At 36.1% G+C, this 17119-nt stretch overlaps 1 protein-coding gene across 4 annotated transcripts in view; it reads right to left on the reverse strand.

Annotated features, from left to right (window-relative positions):
• Positions 1-207: 207 nt before the first annotated feature.
• APOOL (apolipoprotein O like) overlaps positions 208-17119 on the reverse strand; it is a 116646-nt gene continuing 99734 nt past the window's right edge. For 3 of the 4 annotated variants that reach the window (XM_033849415.2, XM_033849414.2, XM_033849416.2), the window contains 3 exons: positions 13413-13550; positions 11699-11816; positions 208-767 (listed from right to left, as the gene is read on the reverse strand). In XM_033849415.2, coding sequence (XP_033705306.1) covers positions 679-767; positions 11699-11816; positions 13413-13550 — 345 coding nt within the window. In that variant the 3' untranslated portion in view covers positions 208-678. The remainder of the gene's footprint in view (positions 768-11698; positions 11817-13412; positions 13551-17119) is intronic. The other variant, XM_073799431.1, reaches the window with a different exon arrangement.

Below are 17119 nucleotides of genomic sequence, written 5' to 3' on the forward strand. Positions count from 1 at the left end.
TTGGCAGGTATAGGAGGTTTGAGAATAAAAGGTCTGTAATGCCTCTCCTGGAAAACAGAATAGGAAACCACCCAGGAACCAGTAGAAGGAATGCTAAGCAGCATTGGGGGTCCCATGTAGCATATGTTCCTCTCAAATAGTTAGAGGTATTTTGGGACATTTAAGAGGAGTTAACATTAATAAAACAGAGACAAAGCCAAGCCCAAGTGTCATAAAATATGGATATTTTATTCCAGCTCTGGGAAATGAAAAACAGAGGGGGAGGGAACACATCCATCCACACACAATTCTAATTTGGCTGACATTAATTCATAAAAGTTAAACAAATATATATGTGCATATATATACATAATTATATACACACATACATATTTTTTTCAGATTTTAGTCTCATCAGTGTTCATATATTTACTTTTATTTTTTTATAAATACCCTTAAAAATCACCAAATGCATCCTAATACTTTTACCTCTGCCTCCTCATCGATCATTTAGTATTGTTCGGATTGTATTCAATTTGAGTTTTAATCACTTATGTGATTTGTCTAACTGTACATTAGAAGATGTAAGGGAAAAACTTGGTTTAAATTATACTCCATGCATCACAGTTACCCATTACATGATTTTTTTCACTGTTATTCGCAACTTCACACATCTTGTAGTTCTCTATGCAGACTATTTCAGCTTCTAGTGCTGTACATATCTACATCTTCTGGATGGGACTGCCCGTGATCCATGAGCTTGGGGTCAGCCATAAACTGTGTAGCACCTGATAAAGTATTAAAATGAAAAATATTAGTCATTCATTTAACAAATTTCCTGTTGATATGGGGCACACATCAGCGAACAAAACAGATAAAAATGTCTGCCAACATGGACCTAACATTCAAGTTGGGTGAGAGAGACAATAAACTAAATGACATACCAGAAGGTGGTAAGTGCTACGCAAAAAAAATATTAAATAAATCAGGAAGGAGGGGCATATGGAGTGCTTGGGTGGTTTGCAGTTTTAAATAGGGTGGCCAGGGAAAGCCTTCTATATTTGAGCAAAGAACTGAAGGAGGTGAAGGTGTGAGCCCTGTAGATATCTGAGGGAAATGCCTTACAGGAAGAGCAGGCAGCAAGTGTAATAGAACTTAGGCATGTCTGAGAAGCCATAAAATGGCCAGTATGGCTAGAACAGAGTTGGCAAGATATGCTGATGGTGGGTACAATGAGAGTGGTAGGAGGTATGATCAGAAAACAATGGAAGGTCAGGCCACATAGGGCCATGGCAAAGTTTTTCTCCTTATTCTAAGAGATGAGAAGTCTCTGGACAGTTTTGAGCAGAGGAGTGACATGATGTTATGTTTTTTAAAAGATTACTCTTGGCTATGGGGAGAAGAGAGTATAGGGAAACAAGCATGGAAGTAGGGAGAGCAGTTACGAAGCTATTGCAGTACCCCAGGAGGGAGATGCTGATGGCTTTTATTAGGGCAGTAGCAGTGGAGGTGGTGAAAAGGTACTGGATTCTGGATAACTTCTTAAGGTAGAATGGACAAGATTTCCTAAATGGACTCAATATGTTGTGTGAGTGAGACTCTTTAACTTGAGAAACTAGAAGAGTGGAGTTGACATTTACTGAGATAGGGGAAAGTGTAGAACCATGTTTGGGAGAAGGCAAACGAAGTGTTAAGTTTTGGATGTGCTATATTTGAATTGCTAACTAGACATCTGAATACAAATATTGAGTAAGCAGTTAGAAATGTGAATCTAGAGTTCAGCACAGGAGTAGCCTGTGCTGGTTTATAAATTTTATGCTCCTAGCCTATATATGGCATTTAAAACTATGAGACCATATGAAGTCTTCCAGAACATCAGAAAAGAGGTCCAAGAAATGAGCCCTTTGGATACTGCAACTTTTTGAGGTTAAGAACATTAGGAGAGGAGAGTCAAGATGGTGGTGGAGTAGATGGATATGGAGTTCATCTCTCTCCATGGGTGCAGCAGGACTACATCTATAGATGCAACAATTCTCATGGAACACCAGCTGAAAACTAGCAGAAGACCTTGGACGAAAGGACTATACAGATCCCTTCATAACTGGGTAGGACAGAAAAAAGAAGAGAGGAGGCGGGATGGGAAGAGCACCCTGGGGTTGGGGAGCTGAAGCAGAGAGATTCCTGAATTTGAGGAAACCCCCTCTCTGACGGGGAAATCAATTTGGACAGAAGGGAAGCATTTGAGGCTGTCGGAAGAGGGTGACACAGCCGATCTGTGGCAAACAGGACAGAGTAAGAAATACAGATGGTCCATACCACAGCCCTACGTACCCCAGACTGGGACATGTGTTCACAGGTGTGCAAGGGGGCTGGGAGTTGGTGCGTGGGGATTGGAGAACAGGCCCAGAGCGAGAACTGCTGTTGGCTGTGCGACGGACTGAGGAGACAGGAGGGAGAAAATCCACAGCAGTGAATGCCTATGGAGGAAGACCAGACTACCATGGAAGCAGGGCACTATTGCTGAGTCACACGTAAGTGGAGGAGCCACTATTGAGCCTCTTCCCACATGCCAGCGCCTGACAACGACAATAAAAGAAGCCTGCTCAGGGACGGCTCCTGTGCACTGGCTGCTGAGCAATAAAAAAAGCCCCCTTAGAGCTGGCCCTCACGCACTGGCTGCGGGGTAATAAAAATAAAAGCCCTCTCAGGGCTGGCCCTCACACACCTGCTGCCGGGTGCCAGAAAAACCCCGGCCAGGGCTGGCCCTCATACATATTACGCTGGGTGCCAGAAAAGGCCCTCACTAGGGCCATATCTCTTTTGCCTGTAGCTGCTGGCTTCTCTGCACATTTGGTGCCACCAGGGCTCCTGCAATCCAAGCAGTCATACCACCTCTGTGCCTGGTCCTCCCGGGGCTGACCCAAGAGCTCCAAGGCAGCCTCAGGACCAGACACCTGTGGGTGGACCACACGTAGAGATGGGGATAAAACCAAAGCTGAAACTCAGGGATGGGGGGGACTAAGGAAGAAGACTGAAAATCTTTCCATTAGCTGCACAAGCTGCAGATTAAATCCCTGCAATCAGCTAGGTAGACCCTGCATCTATGGAATATCTGAGTAGACAGTGTTCCCACAAATGAAAATGGTCTAGCTCTGGCAGCTGTGGAATTTGGGGGCAAGTGCACACAGGTAGTGGGCCAGATCAGAGTCAGAGTGGTACCCACAGGGCCCACAGCAGGTCCGGAGACCAGCCCAGAGGCAGAGGAGAGCCTCTTGGGCTGTGGTTCACAGCGTGTGCAAGGACAATTACCGTGGAGACCCCAGGGAAACATAATTATTACTATTAATTTTATTATGTTTTGATTCCTTCTGTTGTTTGTTCTAGATTATTTTTTGGTTTCTTTTTCTGTTTTTGTTTGTTGTTGTTTCTTTTTTTTAGTCTTTTGGGATCTCTGTGTTTTATAACGTATTTCTATTTTTTAATATATTTCTATTTATACTTTGCTTTTCTGTTGTGTTCTTTTCCCTTTTCCTCTTTTTCTTTAATGTGTTTTTCTTTTTTAATATATTTCTATTTCTACTTTGCTTTTCTGTTGTCCTGTTTTTTTCCCTTTTTATTTTATTATTATTATTTTTTAAAAATCACTTTTATAGGTTTGTTCTGTTTCCTTGCTTTATTCTTCAGTTGGCTGGCATGGCACATGCTCTGGTTTTGTTTTTAGGTTATGTGTTTTTGTTAGTTTTAATCCTAATTGTTTGATTTCATTTTTGAGTTCTTCTATTTGTCTGGCTGTTCTCTTGCTTTTTGTTGTATTTGGCTCTGGTTTTGTTTGTTCCTTTTTTTTCTTTAATATATTTTCTATTTTATTTTTTTATATTTGTTTCTACATTGCTTTTCTGTTGTTCTGTCTTGTTTTGTTTCTTTGCTTTATCTTTCAGTTGGCACTCTGCTTTGGTTTTGTTTTTTGGTTTTGAGTTTTTGTCAGCTTTCTTCTTAATTCTTTGATTTTGTTCTTGGGTTCTTTGGTTTGTCTGGTCTCTTGCTATTTGATTTATCTGGTTCTGTTTTCTGTTTTGTGTGTGTGTGTTTGTGTGTGTTTCCTTGTTTCTGTTTGTTTGATTTTACTCTTTACCATTTGTCTGGGGTTTTGTTAGTGTTTTTTTTTTTTTTTAATCCCCTTTATCGCTGGGACAAGCGACTTGTGGGGTCTTGGTCCCTCGACCAGAAGTCAGGCCTGAGGCTCTGGAGTGGGAGCACCAAGTCGAGGATGCTGGACCACTAAAGAATTCCCAGCCCCAGGGAAGATTAATCACCTAGCGCTCTCATGGAGGCCTCTATCTGAATCTAAGACCCAGCTCCACCCAACTGCCAGCAGCTCCCAGTGCTGGATGCCTCACACCAAACAACAAACAAGATAGGAACACAAACCCACCTGTCAGCACACAGAAAACCTAAAGTCATACTAAGCTCACAGACACCCCAAAACACACCATCTGACACGGCCCTGCTCATCAGAGGGAAAAGACCCAGCTCCACCACCAGAATGCAGGCACCAGTCCCTCCCATCAGGAAGCCTACACAAGACACTGGACCAACCCCACCACCAGTGGCCGAGAACAGAAGCAAGAGGAACTACAATCCTGCAGCCTAGTGAAAGGAGACCTCAAATACTGTAAATTAGACAAAATGAGAAGACAGAGAAATATCTTACAGGCAAAAGAGCAAGATAAAAACCCACAAGACCAAATAAATGAAGAGGAAATAGGCAAACTACCTGAAAAAGAATTCAGAGTAATGATAGTAAAGATGATCCAAAATCTTGGAAATAGAATAAAGACAAGAATGTTTAACAAGGACCTAGAAGAACTAAACAGCAAACAAACAGTGATGAACAACACAATAACTGTAATTAAAAATACTCTAGAAGGAATCAATAGCAGAATAACTGAGGCAGAAGAACGGATAAGTGAGTTGGAAGATAGAATGGTGGAAATAACTGCTGAGGAGCAGAATAAAGAAAAAAGAATGAAAATAATGGAGGCCAGTCTCAGAGACCTCTGGGACAACATTAAGCACACCAACATTCGAATTATAGGTGTCCCGGAAGAAGAAGAAAAAAAGAAAAGGTCTGAGAAAATATCTGAAGAGATTATAGTTGAAAGTTTCCCCAACATGGGAAGGGAAATAGTCAATCAAGTCCAGGGAGCACAGAGAGTCCCATACAGGATAAACCCAAGGAGAAACACACCAAGACACATATTAATCAAACTAGCAAAAATTAAACACAAAGAAAAAATATTAAAAGCAGGAATGGAAAAGCAACAAATAACATACAAGGGAATCCCCAGAAGGTTAAAAGCTGATCTTTCAGCAGAAACTCTACAGGCCAGAAGGGAGTGGTGGGACATATTTAAAGTGATGAAAGGGAAAAACCGACAACCAAGATTACTCTATCCAGCAAGGATCTCATTCAGGTTTGACAGAGAAATCAAAAGAGAATTCAGCACCACCAAACCAGCTTTACAACAAATGCTAAAGGAACTTCTCTAGGCTGGAAACACAAGAGAAGGAAAAGACCTACAATAACAAACCCAAAACAATTAAGAAAATGGGAATAGGAACATACATATCAATAATTACCTTAAATGTAAATCGATTAAATGCTCCACCCAAAAGACACAGACTGGCTGAATCGATACAAAAACAAGACCCATATATATGCTGTCTACAAGAGACCCACTTCAGACTTAGGGGCATACACCGACTGAAAGTGAGGGAATGGAAAAAGATATTCCATACAAAGGGAAATCAAAAGAAAGCTGGGTAGCAATTCTCATATCAGACAAAATAGACTTTAAAATAAAGACTATTACAAGAGACAAAGAAGTACACTACATAATGATCAAGGGATCAATCCAAAAAGAAGATATAACAATTGGAAATATCTATGCACCCAACATAGGAGCACCTCAATACATAAGGCAAATGCTAACAACCATAAAATGGGAAATCAACAGTAACACAATAATAGTAGGCAACTTTAACGTCCGACTTACACCAATGGACAGACATCATCCAAACCCAAAATAAAGGAAACACAAGCTTTAAATGACACAACAGACCAGATGGACTTAATTGATATTTATAGGACATTCCATCCAAAAACAACAGAATATACTTTCTTCTCAAGTGCACATGGAACATTCTCCAGGATAGATTACATCCTTGGTCACAAATCAAGCCTTGGTAAATTTAAGAAAATTGAAATTGTATCAAGCATCTTTTCTGACCACAACGTTATAAGACTAGATATCAATTACAGGAAAAAATACTGTAAAAAATACAAATGGAGGGTAAACAATATGCTACTAAACAACCAAGAGATCACTGAAGAAATCAAAGAGGAAATAAAAAATTACCTAGAAATAAATGACAATGAAAACATGATGACCCAAAACCTACGGGATGCAGCAAAAGCAGTTCTAAGACAGAAGATTATAACAATACAATCCTACCTCAAGAAACAAGAAAAATCTGAAATAAACACAACCCTGGCTCTTCTGTAAAATGGGGCTTAGAGCAGTAACAATGTTAATTATTTATTTTTAGTATTCAACATAATGCACACAAAGTGGTACATACAATACCCTATGCATGGTAAGTAGGTAAGAACAATTTTTATACTTACTTTGTGACATAAGACTAAAAATATGTTTTTCACAAACTTGTCTTTATTTTAAATGTTTTTCAAACTCTGATTCATTTTGAAACGATTTCTTTTTTACATTTGGAAGACACACCTTTTTTCCATAGAGGAAATTAATTTCCAGTTTTATGATGAAACTGAAGGGGAAAAATTTACATACAGTTATTTATTTTACACCTACCTTTTCATAAACAGTTTCTGCTTTATGAACTGGGATAGACCTATATGTAATTTCACCACTAAGTATATTTTAAAAACAGCCAGATCTTAAATAATCACTATCTATGACATTAATACAGTTCTCCACAGACAGATTTTTAAACTGGGATCCCTTTGGGGGAGGGAGGTCTGTGGATAGAATTCATGTGATCTATGAAGTTGAAGGGGAAAATCTGTCTTTATTTTCATTAACCTTTGACTGAAGATGAACGTTTTCTTCGATAATGAATGCAGGCAACAAACCACAATACTATTCATGGTACCTTAGACTTTGTCACTAATAGAAATCACAGAGAATCATGCTGCAGCTGCAGATATCTTGAAATATTTACACTTACTACTACTTCAAAATTATAGCCTTAATCAGATATGTTGTTAGATACTGTTGATTAACACAATTAAGGAAACTCATACATTACTATGCATTTTAGTTTATGCATTTAGAACATTCTGAGAAGGGGTCTGTAGCACACAGAAAAGGTTAAGCTTAGTGGTTCTGTCTGCTTCTTTCCCAAATGTATCTTTACTGCCACCTGGTGGAAGCCTTTGCTCAGTACAAGTGAAAAGTATACTACGAAATAGTTTAATCAATGTTTTTTTTTAATCAAACAGACATACTATAGTAAGCATTGACAAATAGTTATTTTATGTAAGTCTGAATGTGTCTAATTTTCTTAACAATTTCAACCAATTGACTAAGTTCTCTAACACTTCTACTCACTACCTTAATTTATATTCTTGTCCAAAATATGGTCAAAGGGTCCGATCACCTAAATTTGAAAGGCTCCTTTGCCTTTAGAGCTACACCTCTCAAAATTTGTTGAAAGGCTTCAAATTTTTAGTTTATCCATAGCTTATGTCAGATATTATTAACTAGAGGAATATGCATAGAGAATTCCCTGAGGAGCTTTTCCTACAATCCACCTGCTTGGAGGCCTCACCTCTGGAGATTCTGATTTATAATTCTTGTTAGAGTGAATTTTAGAAAAAAAAAAAAACTCAAGAAATTGTGATGTGGATCCCTCTGGTTTAGAACCATTCAACCTAGGTCATTTGATTTCTGTCTTTTTTTTTTAAAGGGTCATCTCATGCTTTTCTGAGTAATTAAGGATTATATCTTTCCTCTTAGAAATTTCTTCATCCCTTTTGATCCAGGGATCTCTGTCCTCCCAAAGAATTACCAATCATAAAAACTCTTCTTGAATCTCAATCCCCTAATCATTGTAATGATTTTCTTTGTACTTTATCATATTTAAATCTCTAATGAAAAACAATTTATGCTTAGTTTTTTTTTAGTAGACTTTAAAAAAAGCTGGTGTTAATCAAACAGGAAAGGAATAAAGATATTTAAAGTTATAAAACAGCAATGAATTATTATCTCAAATAGCCATTAGGTGTTATCTGTTCACTGATAATTTAGTTCACGTCTTATCTCATTTATATTTTAAGCAAGTTAGGTACAAAAAAAATAGGACAGATCACTAATAAATTGCTGAGTGAAGTTACGAATGTTAGAGATTCTATTTTTGTTTCTTTTGTATAAAATTGGGATGATATTCAGTATTCAGCTTTTCAGTAACTGAAACACTAAAAGATATTAGTCATTGCAAAGTAGTTTCACATGCTGTTCTATTCTTTCCAATCTTTTTTCTCTCTGTACTTCAGTTTGGCTATTTTTTTATTGTTCTGTATTTGAGTTCATTATTTCTGTCCTCTTTTTATACATGATCTGCTATTAAACCTATCCAATGAGTTCATAATTTCATGTACTGTATTTTTCACATCTAGAATATCCACTTGATTTTTTAATAGATTTCAACTTTCTGTGAAATTCTCCATCTTTTTATCCATTTTGTTCATCATGTTTTCCATTTGACATATTAGTAATAGTTAAAGTGCTTTTCTGCTAACTTCAGTATTTAGATCACCTGTGGGTCTGCTGTTATTTTTTTTCTCTTTTGTTAGTCACATCTTCCTGCCTCTTTGCATGATTAGTATTTTATTTGTATGGTGGACACCGTGTAAAAAAGAACTGAAGAAGCTCCAGATGATATCATCGGCCAGAGGGGGGACCCTTTTCCTCTTTTAGGAAGGGTGAAGTACTTATCATCTCACTCCAATCAGGCACTGAGCTGAGCTGCAGTTATAGTAAGAGTCAGTCAACCTCTGGTTCCTCCCTCCTCCTCAGGTATGATACTCTCTAGCTTCTGATTGACAGCCTGAGTTTCTGTCTCCCTCACACTAAAAGACTGTAGGAAATTTGGTTTTGCCCTTCAGGGTTCTGAGTTTGACTATTTAGTGTTATGACTTATAAAATAATCTGGGAAATATCAAAAGGGGAAGATGAGTCATGTATATATGGCACACATCATCCCTCTAATACAGAAATCAGCAAACTTTGCACAGGGCCAAAGTAAACATTTTCAACTTTGTAAACCATAAGGTCTCCATCACAACCACTCAACTCTGCCATTTTAGGGTGAAAGCAGCCACAGACAAGACAATACACAATGAGTGTGGCTGTGTTCCAATAAGACTTTATTTATTTATGGACACTGGAATTTGAATTTCATACAATTTTAACTTGTCATGAAATATTTTTATTTTTATTTTTAAACTATTTTAATCACATAGGAACCATTTGTGAAATGTACAAAAATAGTCCGTGAGCCAGATTTGGCACAGGGTCCATAGTTTGCCAACCTCTGAGAGGGACATTAATCTTGTGAGACTGTGAGAGATTTCATTCTGCTTTCATCAGATTTTGAAGAGGTCCATGTCACCAAATTTCCAAATTTGTGATTCCCAAAATAAGTTATTGGCATAAATGTATATGGATGATAGAGAACAACCAAACTCATATTCAGAGCCATGATATATAGTTGGACAGTACACCCAATCTATTCTGTATGGTGAGAAGTGGTGGCCATGGCTAGGTTCCCTAGCTAAGTAATGTGCTCCCAAAGTGTGCTCAATGACAATAAATTTGTTTATCGGCAAAATGGCTAATTACTCTAGGCCAATGATAATGATATCTTCTAACACTGAGAACTTAGTATGTGCTTGACATTGTACTTTTTGCTTTACATGCAATATCTCATTTAATCCTCACAACAAGCATGTCAGAAAAACACTATTATTGTCCTCCTTTTACAGATGAGGAGACCAAGGCTTGAGGTATTAGATAACTTGCCCCAGGCAATAAAACTAGTAAATGTTGGATTTAGGATTCAGATCCAGGTTCTATTCTAAAACCTGTACTCATAATCACTACTGTTTTCTGTGTCTTGGACCTTTGGGATTGCATATGAAATGTGGAAATAGTCTCAAGGGTCTCAAGTATAATCAAATCTGAATACTATATAAGGATGAATAGTACTGGGTATTTCTCTCTTCTACATGTCTCCTTAGAATGCTTTTCATTTACCACATTACCCATGACAGGCAGGCAAAATGTTCCAGAATCCAGATATGTGAAGAAAAGACATTGGCTGGGGATGGTTTGGTCCCATTGTGAAGCTGCAACATCTCCACAAAGATCTCTGGAGTTGACAGGCATTTAGAGAAATGACCAGATATATTATATGCCTGTGGGAATACGATCAACTGGGGATTACTCAGAGAGAGTCTAAACACTGTATAACTTATCTTGATTAGAAAGGAGACGTGACAGGAAATAGTAAAACTCAAATCAGGTTTACTCAGTGACAGCTTTTATAAAGATTAAGTAAGAGAGGAGGAGGCTGAAATTAGAGACTAAACTCTGGCTTTAAATTAGATAATCTATATGCAATGGAAAGTGCTGGAACTTTGGTGTCAGTAATATCTGGACTATAAACACAACTCTATTCATAAACTATAATTTTGGGCAAGTTACTTAAGCTCCCTGAGTCTCAGTCTCTTTATCATAAAACAATTATAATTACATATATACCAGAGTTTTTTTGTTTTGCTTTTTGGGAGAGGATTGAATAACATAACATACTAACAGTTCTTTGCACCACAGTAGTTGCTCAGTAAAGGGGAGATATTTTCATTATTCCCTAATTCTCTGCCTCTGAGTTGGTCCTATTTGTAATAAGACAACTTAATGCATAGTACCATTTACTTGGTATAGATAAACCTACATAAACCAGTGACTGGTGAGTTTATGTGAATACACTACTGAAATGGTACTAAACACTCTGTTACTTTCTTTTTGATCACAGTAAAACCATGGTAGTATTTACCTAGGAAGTATAATTGTCACTATTTGGTCCCACAAAGTATTAATTGCCTGTATCTAATACTAGCAAAAATATTAATATTATATAACTTGTGTTATTTTTACTATTTGATGCTGAAAGTTCTTAGTATCTAAACTAAATAAAACTGATGGTAGAAGAGAAGATTGATAGGGGTAGATAGCACAAGAAATGGAAGCCTGATATTTCTTCTATGTAGATGTGACTCGTCATAGCCTGTAAACTGGTAGAATCCAGAAAGACACATTTTCCCCCACCTGATTAAAAATCTCACATCTATAAATTGATTAAATGCTTCACTCACCCAACCAGCCAGTGCTATTATTCTCTACTCCCATATGCCAAGAACTATGTTATGAGCTATGTGGCAATTAGAAAAAGTTCCACATATCTGAGTACCTCATAACCTAAAAAGATACACAGACTACAGATATGAGAAAAACAAAACATTTATGAGGAAAACACATAAATAAGTTCAAACTACTAATTATAATACTATAAAATTATTTAAGAAAAGAATGAAAACAAAATTGAATTATTCCAAACAAACCTGAGGTGGATTCTGATTTGGTCTTTGTTTCAGAGCTGAGTTCTGTTGACAAAGGCACTGAATGTTTCAGGTTGTGAGTTGTTTTTGCAGGTATTTCTATTTCATCAGAGCTTCCTAGCTGTTTACCAAAAAGGATTTTTCTTTCATAAGTAAATCATTTTACTAAAAGAATAAAATATCTTAAAAAATTATAGCATGTGTCTTTATTCCTGTCTTACCCCTAGGTTCTTCATGACACTTTTTTCCTTAAATTCCATATATATGTGTTAGCATACGGTATTTGTCTTTCTCTTTCTGACTTACTTCACTCTGTATGACAGACTCTAGGTCTATCCACCTCACTACAAATAGCTCAAGACCTACTAGAGAATGGACTTGAGGATATGGGGAGGGGGAAGGGTAAGCTGTGACAAAGCGAGAGAGAGGCATGGACATATATACACTACCAAACGTAAGGTAGATAGCTAGTGGGAAGCAGCCGCATAGCACAGGGAGATCAGCTCAGTGCTTTGTGACCACCTGGAGGGGTGGGATAGGGAGGGTGGGAAGGAGGGAGACGCAAGAGGGAAGAGATATGGGAACATATGTATATGTATAACTGATTCACTTTGTTATAAAGCAGAAACTAACACACCATTGTAAAGCAATTATACTCCAATAAAGATGTAAAAAAAAAAGATTTTATAAAACCTTCCTCAAAATAGAAATAGCCATAAGGAAAGTTGTAGCATGCTAATGATACAGTACTGTAAATCAAAATGCAATTGGTAATAAGGCCATAAATAACTTAGTTACAAACTGACTTTCTTTTGCTAATTGATTTTATGTCAATCTTGAGTTTAAATGCTATGTATCAGGGACTGAAAATTAATACGAATGCTATCTTTACAATGTATGTGCTATAATAGTTCTTGCTGCCCTATTCCTAATACAAAGCATGAAATGTTCTCAAGTTTGAGAGCACTGGTGTCATAGGAAACATGATTAAAACTAATCAATAAGGAACTATGAAATAATCTTCTATATAAGTTCAAACAGTCTGTTTTTGGTTGATTGTTAAGAATATAATTCTGTCTTGAAGCAATAACATGTAATATGTGATTTCCACATTTTTATAAGAAAACAAACTCTTTGTTGCTTAACTCATCAAAATTCTAGTTGTGAAAATTGATTTAATGGCATAATTCCTAAAGGAATTTACTTTTATAGATATCCAAAATTTCATCTTAAAATCAAACCAGAACACGAAAAATCTAGACCTCATTGCTTAGTCCATAATTAATATTAATATTGCTTCCAGTGAAATGGGCTTTATGTTATGTTGTTGACTAAAATGGAAGATGTTATGATTAAGGACTCTATTCATATATTGTTGCCAAGAATACCATACACACTTTACAAAGACCTAACAGCAACATATGTCTTAGGACTTAACTCTAGGAAAAACTGTTTCTCTTCTAAGCAGTCATTTTTAGTTTTTTTCATATTACTATATACAAAATTAAGAAAATTATTATTTTTTTCATTTACTATGTATTAGGCACTATTATTTGTACTAGGTATGTAATAATACATTGAATTTTCACAGAAAAATAAAGAAAATTATAGCATGCAAAGGTAGTATATTCCTTCATCTCTTTTCAATCCATCCTTGACTTCTGTCTAGGACTCTCATTACAAGCTAAAACCCACCCAAACAAAACTCAAAATCTACCTTTTTGGTCCATTTAAACTCTACCTTAGTTTTTTCTTTAGGTTCAGGAAGTGACTCTTTTTTGTTGTTTTTTGTCCACAATGATTTAACCGCTTCATAAATCTGCTGGCTTGTAGCATATGCCTTTTTCCCAGTTACCTAATTAAAACAAAAAGTGAGTCAAATAATATACACTTCTAAAAGTTAAAATAACAAATACTAAAAAATTTACATCTGGTATTTTATAAGAACACCCAGGTCAGAATCAATAATAAAGATATAAATCTCTAGATCATGAGAACACAAAGCCTCATTTTCTATATCTTATATGAAAAATTATTTGCCTCATGTAAAAGGCTAAAATATATATATTTAGTACACCACCAAGAGTGAATCCTAATGTAAACTGTGGACTTTCGGTGATAATGATGTGTCAGTGTAGGCTCATCAATTGTAAAAAATTTAGGAGACTCATTAGCGCAGTAGGTAGTGCACAGCCTCATAATTGTAAAAAATGTATCCCTCTGGTGAAGATGTTGATAACGGAGGAGGCTATGCATGTGTGGGTGCAGGGGGTGTACCAGAAATCTCTGTACTTTCTCCTTAATTTTGTCGTGAATCTAAAAGTACTCTAAAAAATTAATAAAGTCTTAAAAATGTATAGTTTGCATTCACACTGTAACGTGAATTTAAAACTCTGTTTAACAGGAGTTTGGGAAAGACAGTTTGAGATAACAAACAGCTGACTGAGAAAAAGATTTTAAGATGCTAAAAAGTTAATGCTTTTGCTTAAATTTTTATGTTGCTTTCTCCAATCACAAAGAAAAATAATTAATGTATTTCTCTAGAGAATGATACGTTTTTGGTAGAAACGTGAAATAAACAATGAACTACAAACACACTAAAGCAGAGGCTAGGATGCTAACTGAATTCCTGAAGCTGCTATTATTTTCATTCATATCTCTTTTCCTTTGGAAAAAATCTCTTTCTGATTCCTCCTTTCTATTCTTTTCCCACCCTTTTTTTTCTTATCGTTAAAGTAATGTTAATAGCTATTGATTTCTCAAACTTTAAAGAGGTTTTGAGGCGCTTTCTAGTTTTACACTTTCTATAAACATAAATTTTTAAAAACTATGTTTTTCTTCCTTAAATAGAAATATTTTTATTATTTTTGCTAAGTATATATCTATACTTAAGAAAAATCAGTCAATCCACTAGTAACGAAAGTCCTCTTCCTCCTCTCAGTGTAATCTTTGTTAACAACTGTACGGATATTCTTCTTGAATTTTTACTCTTTTATCTTCATTATATATGCACACACATAGCATTTTAAAACAAACAGAATGTTGATACATATACATCTACCAAAGGGATGATGTAGATCTATATGCACTGACATGGATAGAAATCCATGATGAACCACTGAATTGCAAAAAAGAGAAGAAAGAATAGATTACCAACTACAATCTCAATTATGTTTTAAATTAACATTTAAAATAAACTGCCCACACATACACTTTTTTTTCCTTTTAAAACACAAATGGAATCACGTGATACATATTGAGGTGTGATTTTTTAAAAGCTTAACAGTATGTCACGGAGATGTTTCCGTATCAGTTTATATGCCAGTAGATCTGCTTCTAACAGCCACACAGCTAGTATTCTATATGGATACATCACAATTCGTTTAACAAATCCCCTATTGATGGGCATTATGACTTGTTTAACAAATCCCTTGTTGATGGGCATATGGAATACTTCCCTTTTTATACTGGCAATTATAAGCCTGCTGTAATTAGCACCCTTACACAAATAACTGGGACCATATACTGTTGTGGTATTTCCTTGGAAAAATTTCTAGATGTGAAATATCTGGATTAAAGATTATATACATTTTAATTTTTGATAATATTGCCACATTGCCTCTAGAAAGTCAGTGCTATACTGTAGCAATTTACACTCCCACCAAGAGTATATATGTTTTCCAACCCCATTTACCAGCAGAAGTGTTATGATTTTTTTAAATCTTTGTCAAATGGAAAGGCTAAAAAACAGTATCTAAATGATTATTTAAATTTTCATTTATTTGATTGCTGATGAAGTTAAGCATCTTTCATATATTAGGCCATTTATGTTTCTTATTTTGTGGAATGCTTGTTCATATACTTAATTTTCATAGAGGGCATTCATCCTTTTCCTACTGATTTATAGAAGTGTTTAATATATGGAAGGATATTATTTAATCCTTTGTTAATATGTTGCAAATAGGTCTTCCAGTTTTTCATTTATCCATTTACTTTGTATACGGTATACTGTAGTCAACAGAAATGTATCACTTTGATGTAGTAAAATATATTCATTTTTCTTCTTCGATCGCTTCTGGATTGTGTTTTGCTTAAGAAAGCCTTTCCTATCCCAAGATTACACAAAAATTCCTCTTTTCTCTTCTAACATTTTATAGCATTATATTTTATCATTAGATCTTTATTCCACCTGCAATTTATTTTTGCATGATATTTAGTAAAGGTCTAAGTATTTTTCAAAAAAACCAATTATTCCAACACATTTCTTGAAGAGTCCATCTTTTCTTTTTTTTTTTTTCTGATTCCCAGTTAAGTTTACTATCTTTTTTCTTTTTAATATCTTTATTGGAGTATAATTGCTTTACAACAGTGTGTTAGTTTCTGCTTTATAACAAAGTGAATCAGCTATACATACACATATGCTCCCATATCTCTTCCCTCTTGCGTCTCCCTCCCTCCCACCCTCCCTATCCCACCCCACTAGCTAAACCACCGAGCTGATCTACCTGTGCTATGCAGATGCTTCCCACTAGCTATCTATTTTATGTTTCGTAGTGTATATATGTCCATGCCATTCTCACACTTTGTCACAGCTTACCCTTCACCCTCCCCATATCTTCAAGTCCATTCTCTAGTAACTCTGTGCCTTTATTTCCATCTTACCCCTAGGTACCTCATCACCTTTTTTTTTTTCCCTCAGATTCCATATATATGTGTTAGCATACGGTATTTGTTTTTCTCTTTCTGACTTACTTCACTCTGTATGATGGTCTCTAGGTCCATCCACGTAACTACAAATAAACCAGTTTCATTCCTTTTTATGGCTGAATAATATTCCACTGTAAACATGTGCCACACCTTCTTTATCCATTCATCTGTTGATGGACACTTAGGTTGCTTCCATGTCCTGGCTATTGTAAATAGAGCTGTAATGAACATTTTGGTACATGACTCTTTGAATTATGGTTTTCTCAGGGTATATGCCCAATAGTGGAATTGCTGGGTCGTATGGTAGTTCAATTTTTAGTTTTTTAAGGAAACTGCATACTGTTCTCCATAGTGCCTGTATCAATTTACACTCCCATCAACAGTGCAAGAGGGTTCCCTTTATCCACACCCTCTCCAGCATTTATTGTATCTAGATTTTCTGATGACGGCCATTCTGACCGGTGTGAAAAGATATATCACTGTAGTTTTGATTTGCATTTCTCTAATGGTTAATGATGTTGAGCATTCTTTCATGTGCTTGTTGGCAATCTGTATATCTTCTTTGGAGAAATGTCTATTTAGGTCTTCTGCCCATTTCTGGATTGGGTTGCTTGCCTTTTTGTTATTGAGCTGCATGAGCTGCTTGTAAATTTTGGAGATTAATCCTTGGTCAGTTGCTTCATTTGCAAATATTTTCTCCCATTCTGACGGTTGTCT

Source organism: Tursiops truncatus, chromosome X (assembly GCF_011762595.2).
Source record: "Tursiops truncatus isolate mTurTru1 chromosome X, mTurTru1.mat.Y, whole genome shotgun sequence".
In the NCBI taxonomy this organism is placed as follows: domain Eukaryota; kingdom Metazoa; phylum Chordata; class Mammalia; order Artiodactyla; family Delphinidae; genus Tursiops; species Tursiops truncatus.